Below are 21,629 nucleotides of genomic sequence, written 5' to 3'. Positions count from 1 at the left end.
TGACAACAGACAGGCTGAGACCAGGACGAGGTTTAGATTTGGTCCGGGGGACGGGAAGTGTCCATATGCGGCAGGAGAGAACAGACACAGACTCTGCTAGCGATGCTCCGTCCTGCTCCTATAGTTGTGATTCAGAGAGACTGATGGTGCCTCAGGTTAACCCCCCAACAGGTGCTGCCTTCAGCCTGCCTTCTATAGGATCTATCAACTGGAACATGGACCCTGCGACAACACAGACACTTCCTGGCCTTCATCCTCCTCACACTCTCCTTATGTTAAACCAGACCTCAGACAATGCCAGTGCCTCAACACTAAATGGCTACACAAGCCCATTGACCAATGACAGTAGTGGTAGTAATGCTGTCAGCAGATCCGGTGACAAAGAGAAGCGCTTCCCATGTTCATTCTGTGGGAAAGCGTTCAGTTTCCCTAAACAGGTGGAGATCCACCAGAGGATGCACACAGGGGAGAAACCATTCAGCTGCCACCTTTGCCAGGCTAGTTTCTCACACTCCTCCAACCTGAATAGGCACCAGAGGGTCCACACAGGGGTGAAACCCTTCAGCTGTACCCAGTGTCACATGTGCTTCACCCAGGCTGGTCACATGAAGAGGCACCAGAGGGTTCACACAGGGGAGAAACCCTTCAGCTGCCCCCAGTGTGAAAAGAAGTTCTCCCGCCAGAATCAGCTGAAGATGCACCTGAAGTTCCACATGGGATAGAGGCCTCCTACACACTGCAGGAAGAGGTTCTCAGAGAGGAGCGACCTTAGGATACACCAGCTGACAAACCATTCCACTCTTTAACATAAAAGTAATCATTCCACTCGATAGCTTCTGACTTTTAGATCAAATCCTACATTGAAGACAATTCATTTTAATTGTAGTCAGCAGAAAAGATCCACAGTTGCATTTGGAATAACGAGAGTAACAGATTTCAGTTTTGAATTTTTCTGGGTAGAATATTGCATCGAGACAATGTGACATAAGGCATTTAAGCAATTCAAAAACGTTCCATTATAAATCTCAATCTGGGTCAGGTGGGCATCATTTGAAAGCGTATTATATTTCCAACATGACTTGCTAAGTTCTAAAATACGATCTTACAGTGTTAGGCTTTGACCATTAGAATGGAGTCATATCCTCCCGGGTGGCGCAGTGGTCTAAGGTACAGCATCGAAGTGCTAGCTGTGCCACCAGAGACTCTGGGTTCGAGCTCAGGCTCTGTCGCAGTCAGCCGCGACCGGGAGGTCCATGGGGCGATGTACAATTGGCCTAGCGTCGTCCGGGTTAGGGAGAGTTTGGCAGGTAGGGATATCCTTGTCTCATCTCGCACCAGCGACTCCTGTGGCAGGCCAGGCGCAATGCACGCTAACCAGGTCGCCAGGTGCACAGTGTTTACTCCGACACATTGGTGCGGCTGGCTTCCAGGTTGGATGCGCGCTGTGTTAAGAAGCAGTGCGGCTTGGTTGGGTTGTGTTTCGGAGGACGCATGGCTCTCGACCTTCGTCTCTCCCGAGCCCGTACGGGAATTGTAGCGATCTCAGATAGTAACTACTAACAATTGGATACCATAAAATTGGGGAGAAAAAGGGGGGCACTTTTTTTATTCTTATAAAAAAGGAGTCGGTTCCGGCCCGAAAATCGGACGTCTCACAAAAACGTCTGTAGCGTCCGAAAGGTTTGGCGTACAAAACTAATATTACTATGGAAAGATGGGGCTCTCTCAAACACGATGTTCTCCGTTTTGCTCCACGACCCCACAAGTATCACAGGTAATCAGTGCCGATTTAAAACAATGAATGGAAGTATGAAGGTAGTTTTGTGCCTCCCCAAAAAAAGAAGAATACACTAAGATCATATCTTCTAACTTAGTTAATCAAATTGGAAATAGAATAAGCTTTAAAATGATGCCCACCTGACCCAGATTGAGATTTATAATGGAACATTTTGCATTGCTTAAACAACAATGGTAATTGTGTTATGGTGGGAATAGAGGGCTGTGTAAAATAAAAAATAAAGTGTGCTTGCTTCAGTTCCTCAACTTCGAAGCTAGGAGAGCTCAAAAAGCAGCTTATATTTGAAGGCTCTTTCCTTGTGTGCATTGAAATTATGTGGGAACTGCACAGTTTGGAGAGGTGTGTGGCCACTTGGAGGCACCAGTTAGGCCTCTCACTCAAACCCTTGTAATTTTCCAATAAAATTATTTTCATGTTACTGAATACATCCAGAGTACTTTGAGATTTTGTTATCAACAAATGCGGCAAAATCCAGTAAAAGTCAAATGCACATCAAATCAAGTGTTCTGTTTGAATTCAGTCTTATCAGATGAACTGTTGTGTCCTCACCTTTGGAGATTATGGAGAAGTGATCAGACAAGTGGGGCGCCAGGTATCCTAGTGGTTAGAGCGTTGGGCCATTAACCAAAAGGTTGCTAATTCGAATCCCCGAGCTGACAAGTTAAAAATCTGTCATTCAGCCCCTGAGCAAGGCAGTTAACCAACTGTTCCTAGGCCATCATTGTAAATAAGATTTTGTTCTTAATTGACTTGCCGAGTTAAATAAAGGCCAAATTAAATAAATAAATAAAGTGTCCACTTTGAACTGTTACCATGGTAATGCATATACTTTTTGTATTTATTCTATAGGAAACATTTCAATATGACCTTTTCCATATAGGCCAATGTCCACAAGTGTAAAGGGTTAATGAGAAAGGAATGCACTTTATCAAGTTCATGACGATTTTTTTGTTGAGATGTGTATGTGTGGTTTTCTTATGGTGTATTTAAAAATAGTTTGTTTAATAAACACAAAAATGTGACTTTTCATTCGAAGACTTTCATTGAGACAATTTTGTATACATCAGGGCCTGTATCCACAAAGCCTCTAAGAGTAGAACATTTGTCATAAGTGCTGAGAGTAGATACATTTTTACTCCTACTCTGATGGGTAAAAATAAAAGCTATGTGTAAAGCCTCTTTAGTGATACGAGACATACCTAGTTGACAGAGTATTCAGGAGACATCATGAGGTGTCCTAACCAGCTAAAAGTTACCAGCAGGTGTCTTGATAATAGAAAAAAGCAGCATATCAGTGGTTCCTGCACCACATGCAATTGCTTTGGAGTCTTTGGAGTGGTTAAAAGAATGTTTTGTTTATTCTAAATGAACAATCCATAAATGATCTAGACCTACATGCAACAGTATCTCTTGCAGTTTTTGTATGTATAAACTGGAAGTAGAAGCCAAAATGTTGTTATTCAATAGTTTACGCCATTTAGGGGAGGGGTTAGTGGAAATTAATAAAGAAAAACACATTTTCAAAGATGTGTATATGTATTTTATATGTGCAGTTGAAGTCTGAAGTTTACATACACCTTAGCCAACTACATTCAAGATCAGTTTTTCACAATTCCTGACATTTAATCCTAGTAAAAATTCCCTGTTTTAGGTCAGCTAGGATCACCACTTTATTTTAAGAATGTGAAATGTCAGAATAGTAGAGTTATTTATTTCCGCTTTTATTTATTTCATCACATTCCCAGTTGCTCAGAAGTTTACATACACTCAATTAGTATTTGGTAGCATTGCCTTTAAATTGTTTAACTTGGGTCAAATGTTTTGGGTAGCCTTCCACGAGCTTCCCACAATAAGTTGGGTGAATTTTGGCACATTGCTCCTGACAGAGCTGATGTAACTGAGTCAGGTTTGTAGGCCTCCTTGCTTGCACACACTTTTTAAGTTCTGCCCACAATTTTTCTATAGGATTGAGGTCAGGGCTTTGTGATGGCCACTCCAATACCTTTACTTTGTTGTCCTTAAGCCATTTTGCCACAACTTTGGAGTATGGTTGGGGTCATTGTCCATTTGGAAGACCAAGTTGCGACCAAGCTTTAACTTCCTGACTGATGTCTTGAGATGTTGCTTCAATATATCCACAATTTTCCTTCCTCATTTTGCCATCTATTTTGTGAAGTGCACCAGTCCCTCCTGCAGCAAAGCACCCCCACAACATGATGCTGCCACCCTGTGCTTCACGGTTGGGATGATGTTCTTCGGCTTGCAAGCGTCCCCCTTTTTCCTCTAAACATAACGATGGTCATTTTGGCCAAACAGTTCCATTTTTGTTTCATCAGACCAGAGGACATTTCTCCATAAAGTACAATCTTTGTCCCCATGTGCAGTTGCAACCCGTAGTCTGGCTTTTTTATGGCAGTTTTGGAGCAGTGGCTTCTTCCTTGCTGAGCGGCCTTTCAGGTTATGTCGATATAGGACTCGTTTTACTGTGGCTATAGAAACCTTTGTACCTGTTTCCTCCAGCATCTTCACAGGGTCCTTTGCTCTTCTGGGATTGATCTGCACTTTTCGCACCAAAGTATGTTCATCTCTAGGAGACAGAACGGGTCTCCTTTCTGAGTGGTATGACGGTTGCATGGTCCCATGGTGTTTATACTTGCGTACTATTGTTTGTAAATATGAACATGGTACCTTCAGGCATTTGGAAATTGGCCTTGAAATACATCCACAGGTACACCTCCAATTTACTCACATGATGTCAATTATCCTATCAGAAGCTTCTAAAGCCATGACATAATTTTCTGGAATTTTCCGAGATGTTTAAAGGCACAGTCAACTTAGTGTATGTAAACTTCTGACCCACTGGAATTGTGATACAGTGAAATAATCTGTCTGTAAACAATTGTTGGAAAAATGACTTGTGTCATGCACAAAGTAGTTGTCCTAACTGACTTGCCAAAACTATAGTTTGTTACACAGAACGTTTTAATGACTCCAACCTAATTTTATGTAAACTTCCAACTTCGACTGTATGTGTGTGTGTGTATATGTGTGTGTATGTATTTGTGTGCATGGTGGTGGCATTCGGAAAGTATTCAGACCCTTTGACTTTTTCCACATTTTCTTACGTTACAGCCTTATTCTAAAATTGATTACATTTATTTTTTCCCTCATCAATCTACACATAATACCCCATAATGTCGAAGCAAAAACAGGTTTAGATATTTTTGTAAATGTATTACAAGTACAAAACTGAAATATCACATTTACATAAGTATTCAGACTCTTTACTCAGTACTTTGTTGAAGCACCACGATTAGTCTCAAGTCTTCTTGGGTATGACGCTATAAGCTTGGCACACCTGTATTTGGGGAGTTAATCCCATTCTTCTCTGCGTTGCTGCACAGCTATTTTCAGGTCTCTCCAGAGATGTTCGATCGGGTTCAAGTCCAGGCTCTGGCTGGGCCACTCAAGGTAATTCAGAGACTTGACCAGAAGCCACTCCTGCGTTGTCTTGGCTGTGTGCTTAGGGTTGCTCAACTATCAAACATCTCCAATCCAAAGTTACATCTAGAATTGGCTTCCTATTTCACAACAAAGCATCCTTCACTCATGCTGCCAAACATACCCTCGTAAAACTGACCATCCTACCGATCCTCGACTTTGGCGATGTCATTTACAAAATAGCATCCAATACCCCACTCAATAAATTGGATGCAGTCTGTCACAGTGCCATCCGTTTTGTCACCAAAGCCCCATATACTACCCACCACGGCGACCTGCCCTCGCTTCATACTCGTCGTCAAACCCACTGGCTCCAGGTCATCTAAAAGACCCTCCTAGGTAAAGTCCCCCCTTATCTCAGCTCGCTGGTCACCATAGCAGCACCCACCTGTAGCACGCGCTCCAGCAGGTATATCTCTATGGTCACCCCCAAAGCGAATTCCTCCTTTGGCCGCCTCTCCTTCCAGTTCTCTGCTACCAATGACTGGAACGAACTACAAAAATCTCTGAAACTGGAAACACTTATCTCCCTCACTAGCTTTAAGCACCATCTGTCAGAGCAGCTCACAGATTACTGCACCTGTACATAGCCCATCTATAATTTAGTCTAAACAACTACCAATTCCCCTACTGTATTTATTTATTCATTTTGCTCCTTTGCACCCCATAATTTATATTTCTACTTTGCACATTCTTCCACTGCAAATCTACCATTCCAGTGTTTTACTTGCAATATTGTATGTACCTCGCCACCATGGCCTTTTTTTTGCCTTTACCTCCCTTATCTCACCTCATTTGCTCACATCGTATATAGACTTACATTGTATATAGACTTATTTTTCTACTGTATTATTGACTGTATGTTTGTTTTACTCCATGTGTAACTCTGTTGTTCTATGTGTCGAACTGCTTTGCTTTTTCTTGACCAGGTCGCAATTGTAAATAAGAACATGTTCTCAACTTGCCTACCTGGTGAAATCCAAATAAATCCAAATACAAACTCGCTATTGTTATTTTACTGCTGCTGTTTAATTATTTGTTACTTTTATTTTAAATGTTTTACTTATCTATTTTTTTTAGTTTACTTTTTTATTTTCTTAGCCCTTAACCAACCATGTAAGAAGTTAAGGGCTTGTTAGTAAGCATTTCACTGTAATCTACACCTGTGGTATTCGGCGCATTTGTGACAAATAAAATATGATTTGATATGTTGTCCTGTTGGAAGGTGAACCTTCACCACAGTCTGAGGTCCAGTGCGCTCTGGAGCAGGATTTCAACAAGGATCTCTCTGTACTCTGCTCCGTTCATCTTTCCCTCGATCCTGGTTAGTCTCCCAGTCCCCACCACTGAAAAACATCCCCACAGCATGATGCTGCTACCACCATGCTTCACTGTTGGGATGGTGCCAGGTTTCCAAACTCTAAGCGGGCTGTCATGTAATAATGATGGAGGCCACTGTGTTTTTAGGGACCTTCAATGCTGTAGATATTTTTGGGTACCCTTCCCCAGATCTGGCCTTGACACAATCCTGTATCTGAGCTCTACGGACAATTCCCTCGACCTCAGGATTTGGTTTTTGCTCTGAAATACACTGTCAACTGTGGGACCTTTTTATATAGACAGGTGTGTGCCTTTCCAAATCATGTCCAATCAATTGAATTTACCACAAGTGCACTCCAATCAAGTTGTAGAAACATCTCAAGGATGATCATTGGAAATAGGATGCACCTGAGCTCAATTTCGAGTCTCGTAGCAAAATGTCAACCTGTTTTCGCTTTGTCACTTTGGAGTATTGTGTGTAGATTGATTAGGCTAAAAAAAGGAATCTTGTTAAGGAATCTAATAGTATGATATTAAAAGGGTTGAAAATGAAAGTAAAACAGTATTTACCGCTGCAGCCACAGTATTTGCTAATTTTTTGAACTCTGGTGAAGAAACATTATTCAAATCTGCTGTGAAGTTTTGCTCCAATTCGAACTCCAACTTAACCTCTGGTGGTGGAGGGGCCGGTGTTGTGGTAGTGGTTGAAGAACCAGTTGTAACTGTGGTCAGAGCAGCTGTGGTTGTTGTGGGAGCAGAAGTGGTTGTTGTGGCAGCAAATGTGGTTGTTGCTTGAGCAGCTGTGGTTGTTGTGGGAGCAGAAGTGGTTGTTGTGGGAGCAGAAGTGGTTGTTGTGGCAACATATGTTGTTGTTGCTTGAGCAGCTGTGGTTGTTGCTTGAGCAGCTGTGGTTGTTACTGAACAGCTGTGGTTATTGCTGGAACAGCTGTGGTTGATGTGGGAGCAGAAGTGGTTGTTGTGGCAACATATGTTGTTGTTGCTGGAGCAGCTGTGGTTGATGTGGTAGCAGCTGTGTTATCATTGAATACTAGCACAGTATATACCACAACCGAACGTTCACTGCAAAACAAAACCTTTTTTATCAGTCCATCAGCAAATCATGTTCATATTATTATTATTATTATTATTGTTGGAATTATATACATTCAAATACATGACTTAATAACCTCTAAATGAATTGATGAATATAATGTGAATCTACAAAAGAAACCCAAGAATGTTCCAATGTCAATAACTAACTACCTACCTGAAACCAAGAACCACTGTGCGATTGAAACTGGATCCATATTTTTGTTTGTAATCACTGTCCAGCTGTAAATATAAGTGTTATATATAATATTTAGTCATGAATAGATCCTAAAACATTGAAAATCTATCAGAAGGTACAGCTGAAGATAAATAGTATAAACATAAAAAATTCATACATTTTAGAATAAGGCTGTAACGTAACAAACAAATTATAGTTTTGGCAAGTCGGTTAGGACATCTACTTTGTGCATGACACAAGTAATTTTTCCAACAATTGTTTACAAACCACGCAGCTGTCATACCACTCAGAAAGGAGACGCGTTTTGTCTCCTAGAGATGAACGTACTTTGGTGCGAAAAGTGCAAATCAATCCCAGAACAACAGCAAAGGACCTTGTGAAGATGTTGGAGGAAACAGGAGGAAACAGGTACAAAGTATCTATATCCACAGTAAAACGAGTCCTATAACGTCATAGCCTGAAAGGCCGCTCAGCAAGGAAGAAGCCACTGCCCCAAAACCGCCATAAAAAAGCCAGACTATGGTTTGCAACTGCACATGGGGACAAACATCATACTTTTTGGAGAAATGTCCTCTGGTCTGATGACACAAAAATATAACTGTTTGGCCATAATGACCATCATTATGTTTAGAGGAAAAAGGGGGACGCTTGCAAGCCGAAGAACACCATCCCAACCGTGAAGCACGAGGTGGCAGCATCATGTTGTGGGGTGCTTTGCTTCAGGAGGGACTGGTGCACTTCACAAAATAGATGACATAATGAGGAAGGACAATTATGTGGATATATTGAAGCAACATCTTAAGACATCAGTTAAAGCTTGGTCGCAAATGGGTCTTCCAAATGGACAATGACCTCAACCATACTTCCAAATTTGTGGCAAAATGGCTTAAGGACAACAAAGTCAAGGTATTGGAGTGGCCATCACAAAGCCCTGACCTCAATCCTATAGAAAACTTGTGCAGAACCGATAAAGCGTGTGCGAGCAAGGAGGCCTACAAACCTGACTCGGTTACACCAGCTCTGTCAGGAGGAATGGGCCAAAATTCACCCAACTTACTGTGGGAAGTTTGGACGGCTGCCTGAAACGTTTGACCCAAGATAAACAATTTAAAGGCAATGCTACCAAATACTAATTGAGTGTATGTAAACTTCTGACCCACTGGGAATGTGATGAAAGAATTAAAAGCTGAACAATTCTCTCTACTATTATTCTGACATTTCACATTCTTAAAATAAAGTGGTGATCCAGGGAATTTTTACTAGGATAAAATGTCAGGTATTGTGACAAACTGAGTTTAAATGTATTTGGCTAAGATGTATGTAAACTTCGGACTTCAACTGTATTTACAGCACCAGTCAGAAGTTTGGACACACCTACTAATTCAAGTTTTTTTTTTTTTTTACTATATTCTAACAAGAGTAAAGATAAACTATGAATTAACATATATGGAATAATGGATTAATCCAAAAATATTTTATATTTTATATTCTTCAAAGTAGCCACCCTTTGCCTTGATGACAGCTTTGCACACTCTTGGCATTCTCTCAACCAGCTTCACCTGGAATACTTTTTCAACAGTCTTGGAGGAGTTTCCACATATGCTGGGCACTAGTTGGCTGCTTTTCCTTCACTCTGTGGTCCAACTCATCCCTAATCATCTCAATTCGGTTGAGGTCTAGTGATTGTAGAGCCAGGTCATCTGATGCAGCACTCCATCACTCTCCTTCTTGGTCAAATAGCCATTACACAGCTTGGAGGTGTGTTGGGTCATTGTCCTTTTGAAAAACAAATGATAGTCCCACTAAGTGCAAACCAGATGTGATGGCATATCTCTGGAGAATGCTGTGTTAGCCATGCTGGTTAAATGTGCCTTGAAATCTAAATAAATCAGACGATGTCACCAGCAAAGCACCATCACACCTCCTCCATTCTTCACGGTGGGAACCACACATGCTGAGATCCTCCGTTCACCTACTCTGCATCTCACAAAGGCACTGCGGTTGGAACCAAAAATCCCAAATTTGGACTCAGACCAAAGGACAGTTTTCCACCGGTCTAATGTCCATTGCTCTTGTTTCTTGGCCCAAGCAAGTATCTTCTTCTTATTGGTGTCCTTTTGTAGTGGTTTCTTTGCAGCAATTTGACCATGAAGGCCTGATTCATGCAGTCTCCTCTGAACAGTTGATGTGTCTGTTATTTGAACTCTGTGAAGCATTTATTTGGCTGCAATTTCTGAGGCTGGTAACTTTAATGAAGTTATCCAATGCAGCAGTGGTAACTCTGTGTCTTCCTTTCCTGTAGAGGTCCTCGTGAGAGACAGTTTCATCATAGCGCTTGATGGTTTTTGCGACTGCACTTGAAGAAACTTTCAAAGTTCTTGAAATTTTCCATATTGACTAACCGTCATGTCCTAAAGTAATGATGCTTAAATGTAAATGTAAATGTAATGATGGCCTGTCGTTTCTCTTTGCTTGTTTGAGCTGTTCTTGCCATAATTTGAACTTGGTCGTTTACCAAATAGGTCTAATATCTGTATAACACCCCTACCTTGTCACAACAGAACTGATTGGCTTATACACATTAAGAAATAAATCATTTCCTCAAATTAAGTTGTAACAAGGCACACCTGTTAATTGAAATGCTTCCAGGTGGCTACATCATGAAGCTGTTTGAGAGAATGCCAAGAGTGTGCAAAGCTGTCATCAAGGCAATGGGTGGCTATTTGAAAAATCTCACATTTAAAATTTATTTTGATTTGTTTAAAACACTTTTGTGGTAAGTACATGAGTTCATGTGTGTTATTTCATACTTTTTATGTCTTCACTACAAGTAGAAAATAGTACAAATAAAGAAAAACCCTTGAATGAGCAGGTGTTCTAAAACTTTTGACCGTTCGTGTATATATATTTAAACAAATATATATGGGCGAATTGGAAATTATGCAGACAATGACATTGATGGAAGCTAGAATCTATCTGCAATAATAAAGCTGATCTACCCCCTCAACTTAGTTTTATAAATGAATAAAACAAACCGCACTTACAGTTGACCGGGGAAGCTCCAGCAGGGCAGAAATGTTACAAACTTGCTTGTTGAAAGTCACTGAGCTCTTCAGTAAGGCCATTCTACTGCCAATGTTTGTCTATGGAGATTGCATGTCTGTGTGCTCGATTTAATACACCTGTCAGCAATGGGTGTGGCTGAAATAGCCGAGTCCACTAATTTGAAAGGTTGTCCACATCCTTTTGACCATGTAGTGTAGTTGAAGGCTTTTCCCTTGAGTAATAAAAATGCATTGAAATGACGAACTGTGCACAGTTTGGAGAGGTGTGTGTCCACTTGGAGACACCAGTTAGATCTCTCACTAAAACCCTAGTTGAATAGTTTTTTCTTATCATGCACCTACTCCAACGTTTCAATGAATATTATTATTATGTTACTGAATGTATCCAGAGTATTTTCAGATTTCTTATTGACAAATGCTGTGAAAATGTAAATGTAAAATGAACATAAAATCAACAGTGTCATGTTTTGATTCAATCTTGTGTCAGGTGAACTGTTATGTCCTTACGTTTTGGTTTTATAATTTCCATATAATCTCCAAAGTGTTCTCTTTCAATTGCTACCATGGTAATGCACATATGCTTTGTATAGTTATTCTGTTAGAAACGTTTGAATTTGGACCTAACCATATAGGCCAATTTCAACAAATGTAAGGGGTTATCAAGTATGGGGACCATGCCTTTGAATGATCAAACCATTAAAGAGTGTCACGTAATCAAATAAACTAACATGTTTACGCAATACTCATATCAATCCCTCATTGTCCAATCAGAAGATGCTCCATAGCAGGGTGCTTATATCAGATTTCTTGATCCAACGTCCTCTCACTCTGTATCTCTTACAGTCAGTAGACATGGAGGATGGGAAGCCTGACCTGCTGCTGGTCAAAGAGGAGACAATAGAAGATGGACCAGAGAGTATTAATCTGCTGAGTGGACTAAAGATGGGGGAGCAAGGTAAAGGACAAATACATATTGCCCATTGTCTTCCGAGAGGTGGCATCACTTCTACGCAACGCTCATCCCTCACCAGCGCAGCTGAAATCATCTCACTATCTGACGTAAGGCAATGCATGTAGCTTACATACAGTAATAGATCTTCAATGGGAATAGTGATACAACCGGCAATGGTTTTTTCTTCATTCATAAAATGAAATCAGTACAACTTATACAAAGTCACACATAATAAATTAACTTGATCAGGTGATTCACTTTTAAAAAACAAATGTCTACTTTCTAACCTCTTCCTGCAGGTGGTTGGCTGGAGGATAACAGAGGAGACTGGGCAGCCATCTTGGATTCCCAGACCCAGAAGGGTGCAGCCAATGGCCAAGCGGAGGTCAGTGGATGGGACAGCGTCCTCATCTCTGGGCTGGGGATCAACACTGTTAACCACAACCAGAAACAGACAGTCAAAAACAAAACAACATCCAAACTTAGTCTCCATGACAACAGACTTGCTGAGACCAGGACGAGGTTTAGATTTGGTCTGCGGGGACGGGGAGGTGTCCGTATGCAGAGGGAGAGAACAGACACAGACTCTGCTAGCGATGCTCCATCCTGCTCCTATAGTTGTGATTCAGAGAGACTGATGGCGTCTCAGATTAACCCCCTAACAGGTGCTGCCTTCAGCCTGCCTTCTATAGGATCTATCAACTGGAACATGGACCCTGGTAGAACACAGACACTCCCTGGCCTTCATCATCCTCACATTCCCCTAATGTTAAATCAGACCTCAGACAATGCCAGTGCCTCAACACTAAATGGATACACAAGCCCGGTGACAATTGACAGTAGTAGTAGTAACGCTATCAGTAGATCCAGTGGCGAAGAGAAGCGCTTCCCATGTTTATTCTGTGGGAAAGCCTTCAGTTTCCCCAAACAGGTGGAGATCCACCAGAGGATGCACACGGGTGAGAAACCCTTCAGCTGCCACCTTTGCCAGGCCAGTTTTTCACACTCATCCAGTCTGAAGAGGCACCAGAGGATGCACACCGGGGAGAAACCATTTGGCTGCCACCTGTGCCGGGCCAGTTTTTCCCACTCATTCAACCTGAAGAGGCACCAAAGGGTACACACAGGGGAGAAACCTTACAGCTGCCCTCAGTGTGAGAAGAGGTTCTCCCACCAGCACCGGCTGAAGATGCACCTGAAGGTCCACACAGGAGAGAGTCCGTTTGCCTGTACGCAGTGCGGGAAGAGGTTCTCAGAGAGGAGCTGCCTCATGATACACCAGCAGAAAATGCACACGGCCCATGTATAGAGTATAGTGACATCACCATCTAACTGAGCAGCAGCACTTAGGGAGTGCTATTCATACAATTGTATTATTTTTGTTCAATTATTTTGTATTTTGTTTAAATGTAGTGCTGTGTTCTCCACATCTGGAGATATTAGTAGATGTTTTTCCTTTGAGAACATTGTTTGATTTTGAGATTTTGAGAGAGATGATCAACCTGGCTCTAAAGGCTAGCTAGTCTACTAAGTCGTCTTGATCATCTGTTAAGAAGCAATAAGGGCAGGATTGAGGGACTAGTGCATCAGGACAACGAGAAGAACGATGAGGAGAAATAGAGGATAAATCCAACAGAAAAAAGGAATTGATTGGAGGATTTCTGGAGGATTTCTAAAGGAAAGACGGTACAAGGCATTGGAAAGTCAACAAACAAACAAAAAAACACACAAAGGAGAGGTAGGATATCATAGATATCCCTAAAACACTTCAGTGAGCAGGCCTTTCTAATCGATCTGGCCCGGGTATCCTGGAAGGATTGCTCTTTAAAATGCTTTCCTCACGATCATGCCCCATTCAGAAAATGTAGAACTAAGAACAGATATAGCCCTTGGTTCACCCCATACTTGACTGCCCTTGACCAGCACAAAAACATCCTAAGGCGTACTGCATTAGCATCGAATAGCCCCCGCGATATGCAACTTTTCTGGGAATAAGGTAAGCTAAGGCTAGCTTTTTCAAACAGAAATGTGCATCCTGTAGCACTAATTCCAAAAAGTTTTGGGACACTGTAAAGTCCATGGAGATTAAAAGCACCTCCTCCCAGCGGCCCACTGCACTGAGGCTAGCAAACACTGTCACCACCGATAAATCTACAATAATCGATCATTTCAATAAGCATTTCTCTACGGCTGGCCATGCTTTCCACCTGGCTACCCCTACCCCGGCCAACTACGCTGCACCCCCTGCAGAAACTTGCCCAAGTCCCCCCCGCTTCTCCTTCGCCCAAAACCAGACAGCTGATGTTCTGAAAGACCTGCCAAATCTGGATCCCTGCAAATCAGCTGGGCTAGACAATCTGGACCCTCTCTTTCTAAAATGATCTGCCAAAATTGTTGCAACCCCTATTACTAGCCTGTCTAACCTCTTTCATATCGTCTGAGATCCCTAAAGATTGGAAAGCTGCCGCGGTCATCACCCTCTTCAAAAGGTTGAGACACTCTAGGCCAAAACTGTTATAGACCTATATTCATACTGAAATGCCTTCTAAATTCTTCGTAAGACAAGTTAACAAACAGATCACCTACCATTTCGAATCCCAACATACCTTCTCTGCAGCCTACACTACTCAGCAAATTGGAGGTAGTCTATCACAGTGCCATCCGTTTTGTCATCATAGCCCCATATACTACCCACCACTGTGACCTGTATGCTCTTGTTGGCTGAACCTCGCTACATATTCGTTGCCAAAGCCCTGTTGAAGTCCTGCCTTATATCAGCTCACTGATCACCAAAGCAACACCCACCCGTAGCACGCGCTCCAGCAGGTAAATTTCACTGCTCATCCCCAAAGCCAACACCTCTTTGGCACCCTTTCTTTCAAGTTCTCTGCTGTCAATGACTGGAACGAATTGCAAAAATCATTGAAGCTGGAAACTTATATCTCCAACTCCCAACTGTAAGCATCAGCTGTCAGAGCAGCTTACTGATCACTGTACCTTTACACAGCCCATCTGTAAATAGCACACCCAACTACCTCATCCCCATATTGTTACTAATTAATTTAGCTATTTTGCACCCCATTATCCCTACTTGCACATCTATCGCTCCAGTATTAATGCTAAATTAATGCTAAAATCTCACTACATTTGCACACACTGTACATAGATTGTTTTGTGTTATTGACTGTACGTTTGTTTATCCCATGTGAAGCTCTGTGTTGTTGTTTTTGTCACAATGCTTTGCTTTACCTTGGCCAGGTCGCAGTTGTAAATGAGAACTTGTCTTCAACTGGCCTACCTGGTTAAATAAAGGTCAAATAATAAAAAATAAAATAAATAAATAGCAGGACAGGCTCATTGTAATGGCTGGAATAGCATTAATTGAACGGTATCAAACATATGGAAAGCGCGTTTGTCTCCGTTCCTTTCTTTCCATTCCAGCCATTACAATGAGCCTGTCCTCATATAGCTCCTCTCACCAGCCTCCACTGACATGCATCAATACTCAAATTCTAAAAATAGCAATGGCAACAGTAGCAGGAGCTTGGCATATTCCATTTGATCTACCAGCAGAAAAAAAATTCTGAACATTATAAACAACATCACAAACTAAATCTGCTGAGGGAAAATCCAGAGACATTGTTGGCTGATTACACCCTAATTGGAGACTCTGTTCACAATGTTGACATCAGCTAACCGCTCGCCCATATGACGCCATACACGCTGTCTGCCATCTGCCCGGTACAGTTGAAACCAGGATTAATCCGTGAAGAGCACTCTTCTCTTGGGTGTCAGTGGTCAATCGCGGAGGTGAGCATTTGCCCACTGAAGTCGGTTACGAGGCCGAACTGCAGTCAGGTCAACAAGCATGCAGATGAGCTTCCCTGAGATGGTTTCTGACAATTCATGCAGAAATTCTTCAGTTGTGCAAACTCATAGTTTAATCATCTGTCCAGGTGGCTGTTCTCAGACCAACCCGCAGGTGAAGAAGCCAGATGTGGAGGTCCTGGGCTCATGTGGTTACACGTGGTCTGCGGTTGTGAGGCAAGTTGGACGTACTGCAAAATTCTTTACCATAAACCACCGCCGTCGTTTTTAGAGAAACAAACATGAAATTATCTGGAAACAGCTCTGGTGGACATTCCTGCAGTCAGCATGTCAATTGCACACTTCCTGTAAAACTTGAGACATTGGTGGCATTGTGTTGTGTGAGTGGCCTATTATCCCCAGCACAAGGTGCACCTGTGTAATGATCATGATGTTTAATCAGCTTCTTGATATGCCACACCTGTCAGGTGGATTGATTATCTTGGAAAAGAAGACATGCGCATTAACAGAGATGTAAACCAATTTTAGCACAAAATTTGAGAGAAATAAGCTTTTTCTGCGTATGAAACATTTCTGGGGTCTTTTTTTCCAGCTCATGAGAAATGGGATCAACACTTAACATGTTATGTTTATATTTTTGTTCAGTATATTATTTAAAGAACATGTTAACTAGTGACTTTCAGCATGCGTTTAGGGAAGGGCACTCAACTTGTACTGCAGTGACTCAGATTACTGAGAATTGGCTAAAATAAATGGATAATAAGATGGTAGTTGGTGTTGTATTAGATTTCAGTGCAAAATTATTCAGCCCCTTTACTTTCAGTGCCGCAAACTCTCTCCAGAAGTTCAGTGAGGATTTCTGAATGATCCAATGTTGACCTAAATGACTAATGATGATAAATACAATCCACCTGTGTGTAATCAAGTCTCTGTATAAATGCACCTGCACTGTGATAGTCTCAGAGGTAATTTTGCATGCCCAATTTTTCAGTTTTTGATTTGTTAAAAAAGTTTGAAATATCCAATAAATGTTGTTCCACTTCATGATTATGTCCCACTTATTGTTGATTCTTCACAAAAAAATACAGTTTTATATCTTTATGTTTGAAGCCTGAAATGTGGCAAAAGGTCGCAAAGTTCAAGGGGGCAGAATACTTTCGCAAGGCACTGTATATAAATATGATTTAATTTTTTAAATAAATTAACAAAAATGTCAACACTATTTTTGATTTGTCATTATGGGTAATTGTGTGTAGATTGATGAGAGAAAAAACAACATTTTAATCCATTTCAGAATAAGGCTGTAACGTAACAATGTGGAAAAAGGCAAGGGGAATACTTCCTGAAGACACTAACTCTTTATTTAGAATTGAATTAATATCTTATGTTGTTCTTGTCTATTACTGTTCTGTACATTGTCATGTATTTTTACGTTTTATGTGGACCCCAGGAAGAGTAGCTGATGCATGTGTAGTAGCTAGTGGGGATCCTAATAAACTAAACATGTAATGTATTACCAGTTATAGTTTGTTTGTAGTTAGTGCTGTTGGTTTGGATGTATAACGAACTGGATGAGGTGAACAGGAAATAATGAGTATGATGAGACAGAGTAGATGATATGGTGATGGTTGGTGTGATGGTGTCTGTAAAAATGCTTCACTGATGAAGAGTGACAACTATGTCCCTTTTAGGTTTATACTAGAGTTTCATAGCGGGATAATGTTAGTGCCATAACCCTTAAATCTTGTACCCGTATATGGGTTGAAAATGGCAGATTTGGGGGCCTCCTGAGTGGTGCAGCTGTCTAAGGCACTGCATCGCAGTGCTTGAGGCGTCACTACAGACCCGGATTTCGATCCCAGGCTGTGTCACAACCGGCTTTGACTGGGAATCCCTTAGGGCGGCGCACAATTGTCCCAGCGAAAAGAGTCATTCTGTTCAGAACAACCCAGGGTATGATGCCATGTCATCTAGTAAATGTACATCAAACATAGTGATCATAAATGTTGACTGTGTTTATGACATGATTTTGATATGGAAATGTGAATTGCACATTTGGACTCACAGGTTTTTGACTTGATAGTATGACATCAAAGCGGTATTTATTATAATCCTCAACGTCTCATCTTTCAGAATACATCGAGTCCTCTTAATTCACACCACTCCCCTCAGAAAACCAAACATCTAAAAAAGTTGCCCAATTAGCGGGAGGGATGGGGGCAACTTCTTGTCACGTGTGGTACTCAAGTTCAGAATGGCTATCAGTCAAAACCCACCCAGAGCTGTGAAGCGCTGAGCCTAAGCTCATGTCATTTACAGCATTTTACTGTACAGCCTTTGCTTATCTTTTTGTTGTTGTTGTTTACCCATTTTTTCTCCCTCATACATTCTCAGACCAGAGTTGTAGACACAATATTCCATGTGACACAATACTAAATCCAAAAATGACACTGTTTTTACATTTACTGCACTTTTCAAACTTTTTTTTGTTGTGAAGAAAATTTGCCACAAAACACGCACCCGACTGCACACATGACTCCTTTCTATCTCTATACAATTACAACCTTTTTCTCTGAATTGCCCTGTGAAACCTTAACACTAAGATCGCATCTTATAACTTAGCTAGTCATGTTAGCAATAGAATCATAAAACACGGGACGAGATGTTAAAAACGGTCTATTGTGCCAATAGATGGAATGCACTCGCATGAGTTTTGCCGTGATGTTGACAGAGTGGCATGGGAGGTTTATTTCTTAGACTGGGTTAAGATGTCAATTTTGGGACACATCCTCAGTAGTGTGCCTTCGAATCAGTGGGTGTTTCGGCCTTTAATCACTAAACACCCTCATCAAAGGTGGCCAGCTAAAGGATGATCAAGCCTTAGCTTGTGTCCCATGCCCAATTAAGATGTCCCACGGGACTATATAAGGCAGGGGCGTCCTCTTCCCTGAGCCAGTCCTACAGCTGACCGCATACCTCATATGCCCTCCTCAAGTTGGAGGGATCTGAATTGGGTTTTCAGGCGGGGTCATGAAGTTATAGCCCAGCAAGGGTCCTTCCGTTTGATCCAGATCCACTGGCTGCCTCTTTCAGCTGCTTGAGAAACTGCTCTGACGGTCTGCCGCAGAGCTTGTCCATGGATTCCAAGTTCTTTCAGCAACCTGATGGTGGAAGAATCCACGAATCCTCTGCATCCCACTTCAACTGGTCAGACTTTTGCATTCCAGCCACGCTGAGTTGCGTCTGCTGCCCACTCTGTGTAACGCAGTTTCTTACGCTCGTAGGCCTCTTCAACAGAGTTTTCCCATGGGACTGTGAGCTATGATGTACACAGCCTTTCGTGAAGGGGACCAGAGTACCATGTCTGGCCTAAGGTTGGTAGAAGCAATCTCAGGTGGAAAAATTAGTTGCTGGCCAATATCGACAAGCATCTTCCAGTCCCGGGCCATGGCTATGTGTCCAGTTTCTGTCCCTCCCGGATTAATGCTGTTGTTTTGACGGGATTGCTTGTTTTTGGAGGTAATGAATTGGTTGCACTCCTCTTGGTCTCAAGTGCTGCAGCCAGGCTCTTGAGGACCTGATTGCGCCTCCAGGTGTAGCGGCCTTGTGAGAGGCTGATATTGCAACCTGTCATCATATGCCTGAGAGTCGCTGGAGCTGGGCAGAGGGGGCAGGTCGAGTCCTCGCCATACCATTGATGTATATTTTTGGTGATGGAAGCACACCATAAACAGCTCTTATGATGAAGCTGATGTTGCTTGCCTCCATTTGCCAAAGCTCACTCCAGTTGATCTTTCTCCTCTCCAGGCCTTCCCACCGCGTCCATTGCCCTTGTTTAGAGACAGCCTTTGCACTTCTTGCAGTCTCCTCCCGTCTGCGCACCTCCTCGACCACCAGCTTCCTGCGTTCAGATGTTGTTGCCTTATGGAACGTTGGTTTGCTTGCTGCCAAGCCAAAGCCTCCTCTTCCATGCTGGATATTCCCCACAATGTCTTGGTATCCCATTTTATAATATCATGTAATGTCTGTGTGTACAGCAGAGTTTCTAATATAAACCTTTTTGCTTTTCTGTACAATTTGTGTTTACAGTTTGCAGTCCATCAGGGCCTGCTGATATCTAGTGTTACTGGTGGGAGAGATTGGACCTCTGAGGTCACAAACCCAGCCACCTTGGATCAGGAGCCGTCGGTCTTCCTTCCTGAATCGGAACCAAGACCCAACCGTGAGGGACAAAGACTCCACCACAACCACCACACAGAACACAACCAGTCGACAGGTGGACTGAACAACCTCGGTCTCTCTGATGACCACCAGGACAGAGGCTCCAGTCAGGGATCCAGTCTGCAGCCCAGACCCTTCTCTTCACAGTCTCAGTGCAGGGATGGAGCAGGGCCTGATAGAGATAGACCCTCCTGTTCCTATGATACAAACACCATAGTATCCATGATGAACAGAGCAGGTCACCCTGGGCTTCAGCCTTCACAGGGCGAGGTAGGAGATCCCTCCTGGCGGTAGTCTATCAGCAAGTGTGTCTTCTCCTTCAGGATCTCATCTAATGCATGGTGACTTTGTTCATAGAAGGCCTGGACCTGGGTCTAGCCTTCCTCAGCTGCCTCATGGTTACCCCATGAATACAGACAGGGTCAGGATGGGAGTTACCTGGCCTATAACACAGCACACAATCACAACAACGGCGAGAGTTCAAGGAGGGAGCTCAAAGACTCAGGTGGCTCCTGCTTCTGCATCCTCTGGGGTCATTGGGTCACAACGTGGGAGGCCGAGTATTAGCAAGGACGCTGACAAGCTGTACACCTGCCCACGTGTGGGAAGTGCTTTGCTAAGGTGAAATATATGAAGCAGCATCAGACAGGTCACACCAAGAAGAGGCCCTTCAAGTGAAAACTATTACAAGAGTTTCTCCTTCCACCTGAGTAACCTTATCAGGCATAGGAGTCCACAAAGGGGAGAAGTCGTAGCAGTGTGGCTTAAGTTTTACGCAGGGGATATCTGGGAAGCATTCTTTTGTTTTATAGTTATCATGTGAAGTGTCTTGGATAAAGAGTGCTTTTGTGATTACTAAATCCCTCAGTTGAGCATCTGGATATGCTCACATTCTCACATGTTGTTTGGAGTGCTGGCATAGCTGAAACACTGTCATTGACGAGTAAACACTATATTCCCCCCTGGTTTTGCCTATGTTCTACTCATAACAAATAGAATGTCCCTCTTCTTTAACACCTTAATAACCCATTCTTTTATGCCATTTATTGTACTTTTTCTAAGCAAGTGAGCTCTGAGCCTGAAAGATACTGATCATAAATAGGTTGAGGTGTAATCAAAGATGCTTGACAAACTCACTCAGGCAGTTTGACATTGAAGAAAATGGTTGCTACTGTCTACTTAATGGGGTGGCTCCCATAGACACCAATGCGATAGCATCTGGGTCTGGCCTACTTCATTGACTTACATTGACAATGAGGGAGTGGGATGGTTGTCTAGATGGGGCACAGCTTTTGTCAAAAAGTACTTTTCGTAGCAGGTTTAGGAGAACTTATGCAGAAAGTTAGGATAATTAACATAGCAGGTTAGAAGAATTAGGTTACGTTTAGGAAAACGGTTAGCTGTATCCCACCTAGGCATGACTGAGTCGGATGTCTGCTTTCTCTTCCATCTCTGGTGTAATTTAACAAAGATTATCTATTATATTGACAAGATAGGCAAGTGACCACTTTAACAATAGAAATACATGTCCTCAAAGGTGGAAGGCAGCCAGGAGGAGGTGAGATCCGGTGGGACTATTCCAGCCAATGAGAGGAAAGATAGGCTTGTGAAAAACATGCCATAGAGCTAGATAGGGTAGGAGATAGATATTCCTCC

The 21,629-nt window shown here is 42.4% G+C and overlaps 2 protein-coding genes across 3 annotated transcripts in view; both read left to right on the top strand.

The window, feature by feature from the left end:
• LOC124012423 (zinc finger and BTB domain-containing protein 41-like) overlaps positions 1-13,897 on the top strand; it is a 78,742-nt gene extending 64,845 nt beyond the window's left edge. For both annotated transcript variants that reach the window (XM_046326015.1, XM_046326014.1), the window contains exons 7-8: positions 11,816-11,927; positions 12,224-13,897. In XM_046326015.1, the coding sequence (XP_046181971.1) occupies positions 11,816-11,927; positions 12,224-13,233 (1,122 nt within the window). In that variant the 3' untranslated portion in view covers positions 13,234-13,897. The remainder of the gene's footprint in view (positions 1-11,815; positions 11,928-12,223) is intronic.
• LOC124012494 (gastrula zinc finger protein XlCGF49.1-like) lies at positions 71-1,269 on the top strand. The gene has a single exon (XM_046326164.1). It carries the CDS (start codon positions 144-146, stop codon positions 720-722), a length of 579 nt encoding a protein of 192 aa, XP_046182120.1. The 5' UTR covers positions 71-143; the 3' UTR covers positions 723-1,269.
• Positions 13,898-21,629: the final 7,732 nt, after the last annotated feature.

The sequence above is a fragment of the Oncorhynchus gorbuscha genome, linkage group LG24 (assembly GCF_021184085.1).
Source record: "Oncorhynchus gorbuscha isolate QuinsamMale2020 ecotype Even-year linkage group LG24, OgorEven_v1.0, whole genome shotgun sequence".
Lineage (NCBI taxonomy): Eukaryota > Metazoa > Chordata > Actinopteri > Salmoniformes > Salmonidae > Oncorhynchus > Oncorhynchus gorbuscha.
This window is presented reverse-complemented; position numbering and strand designations above follow the sequence as displayed.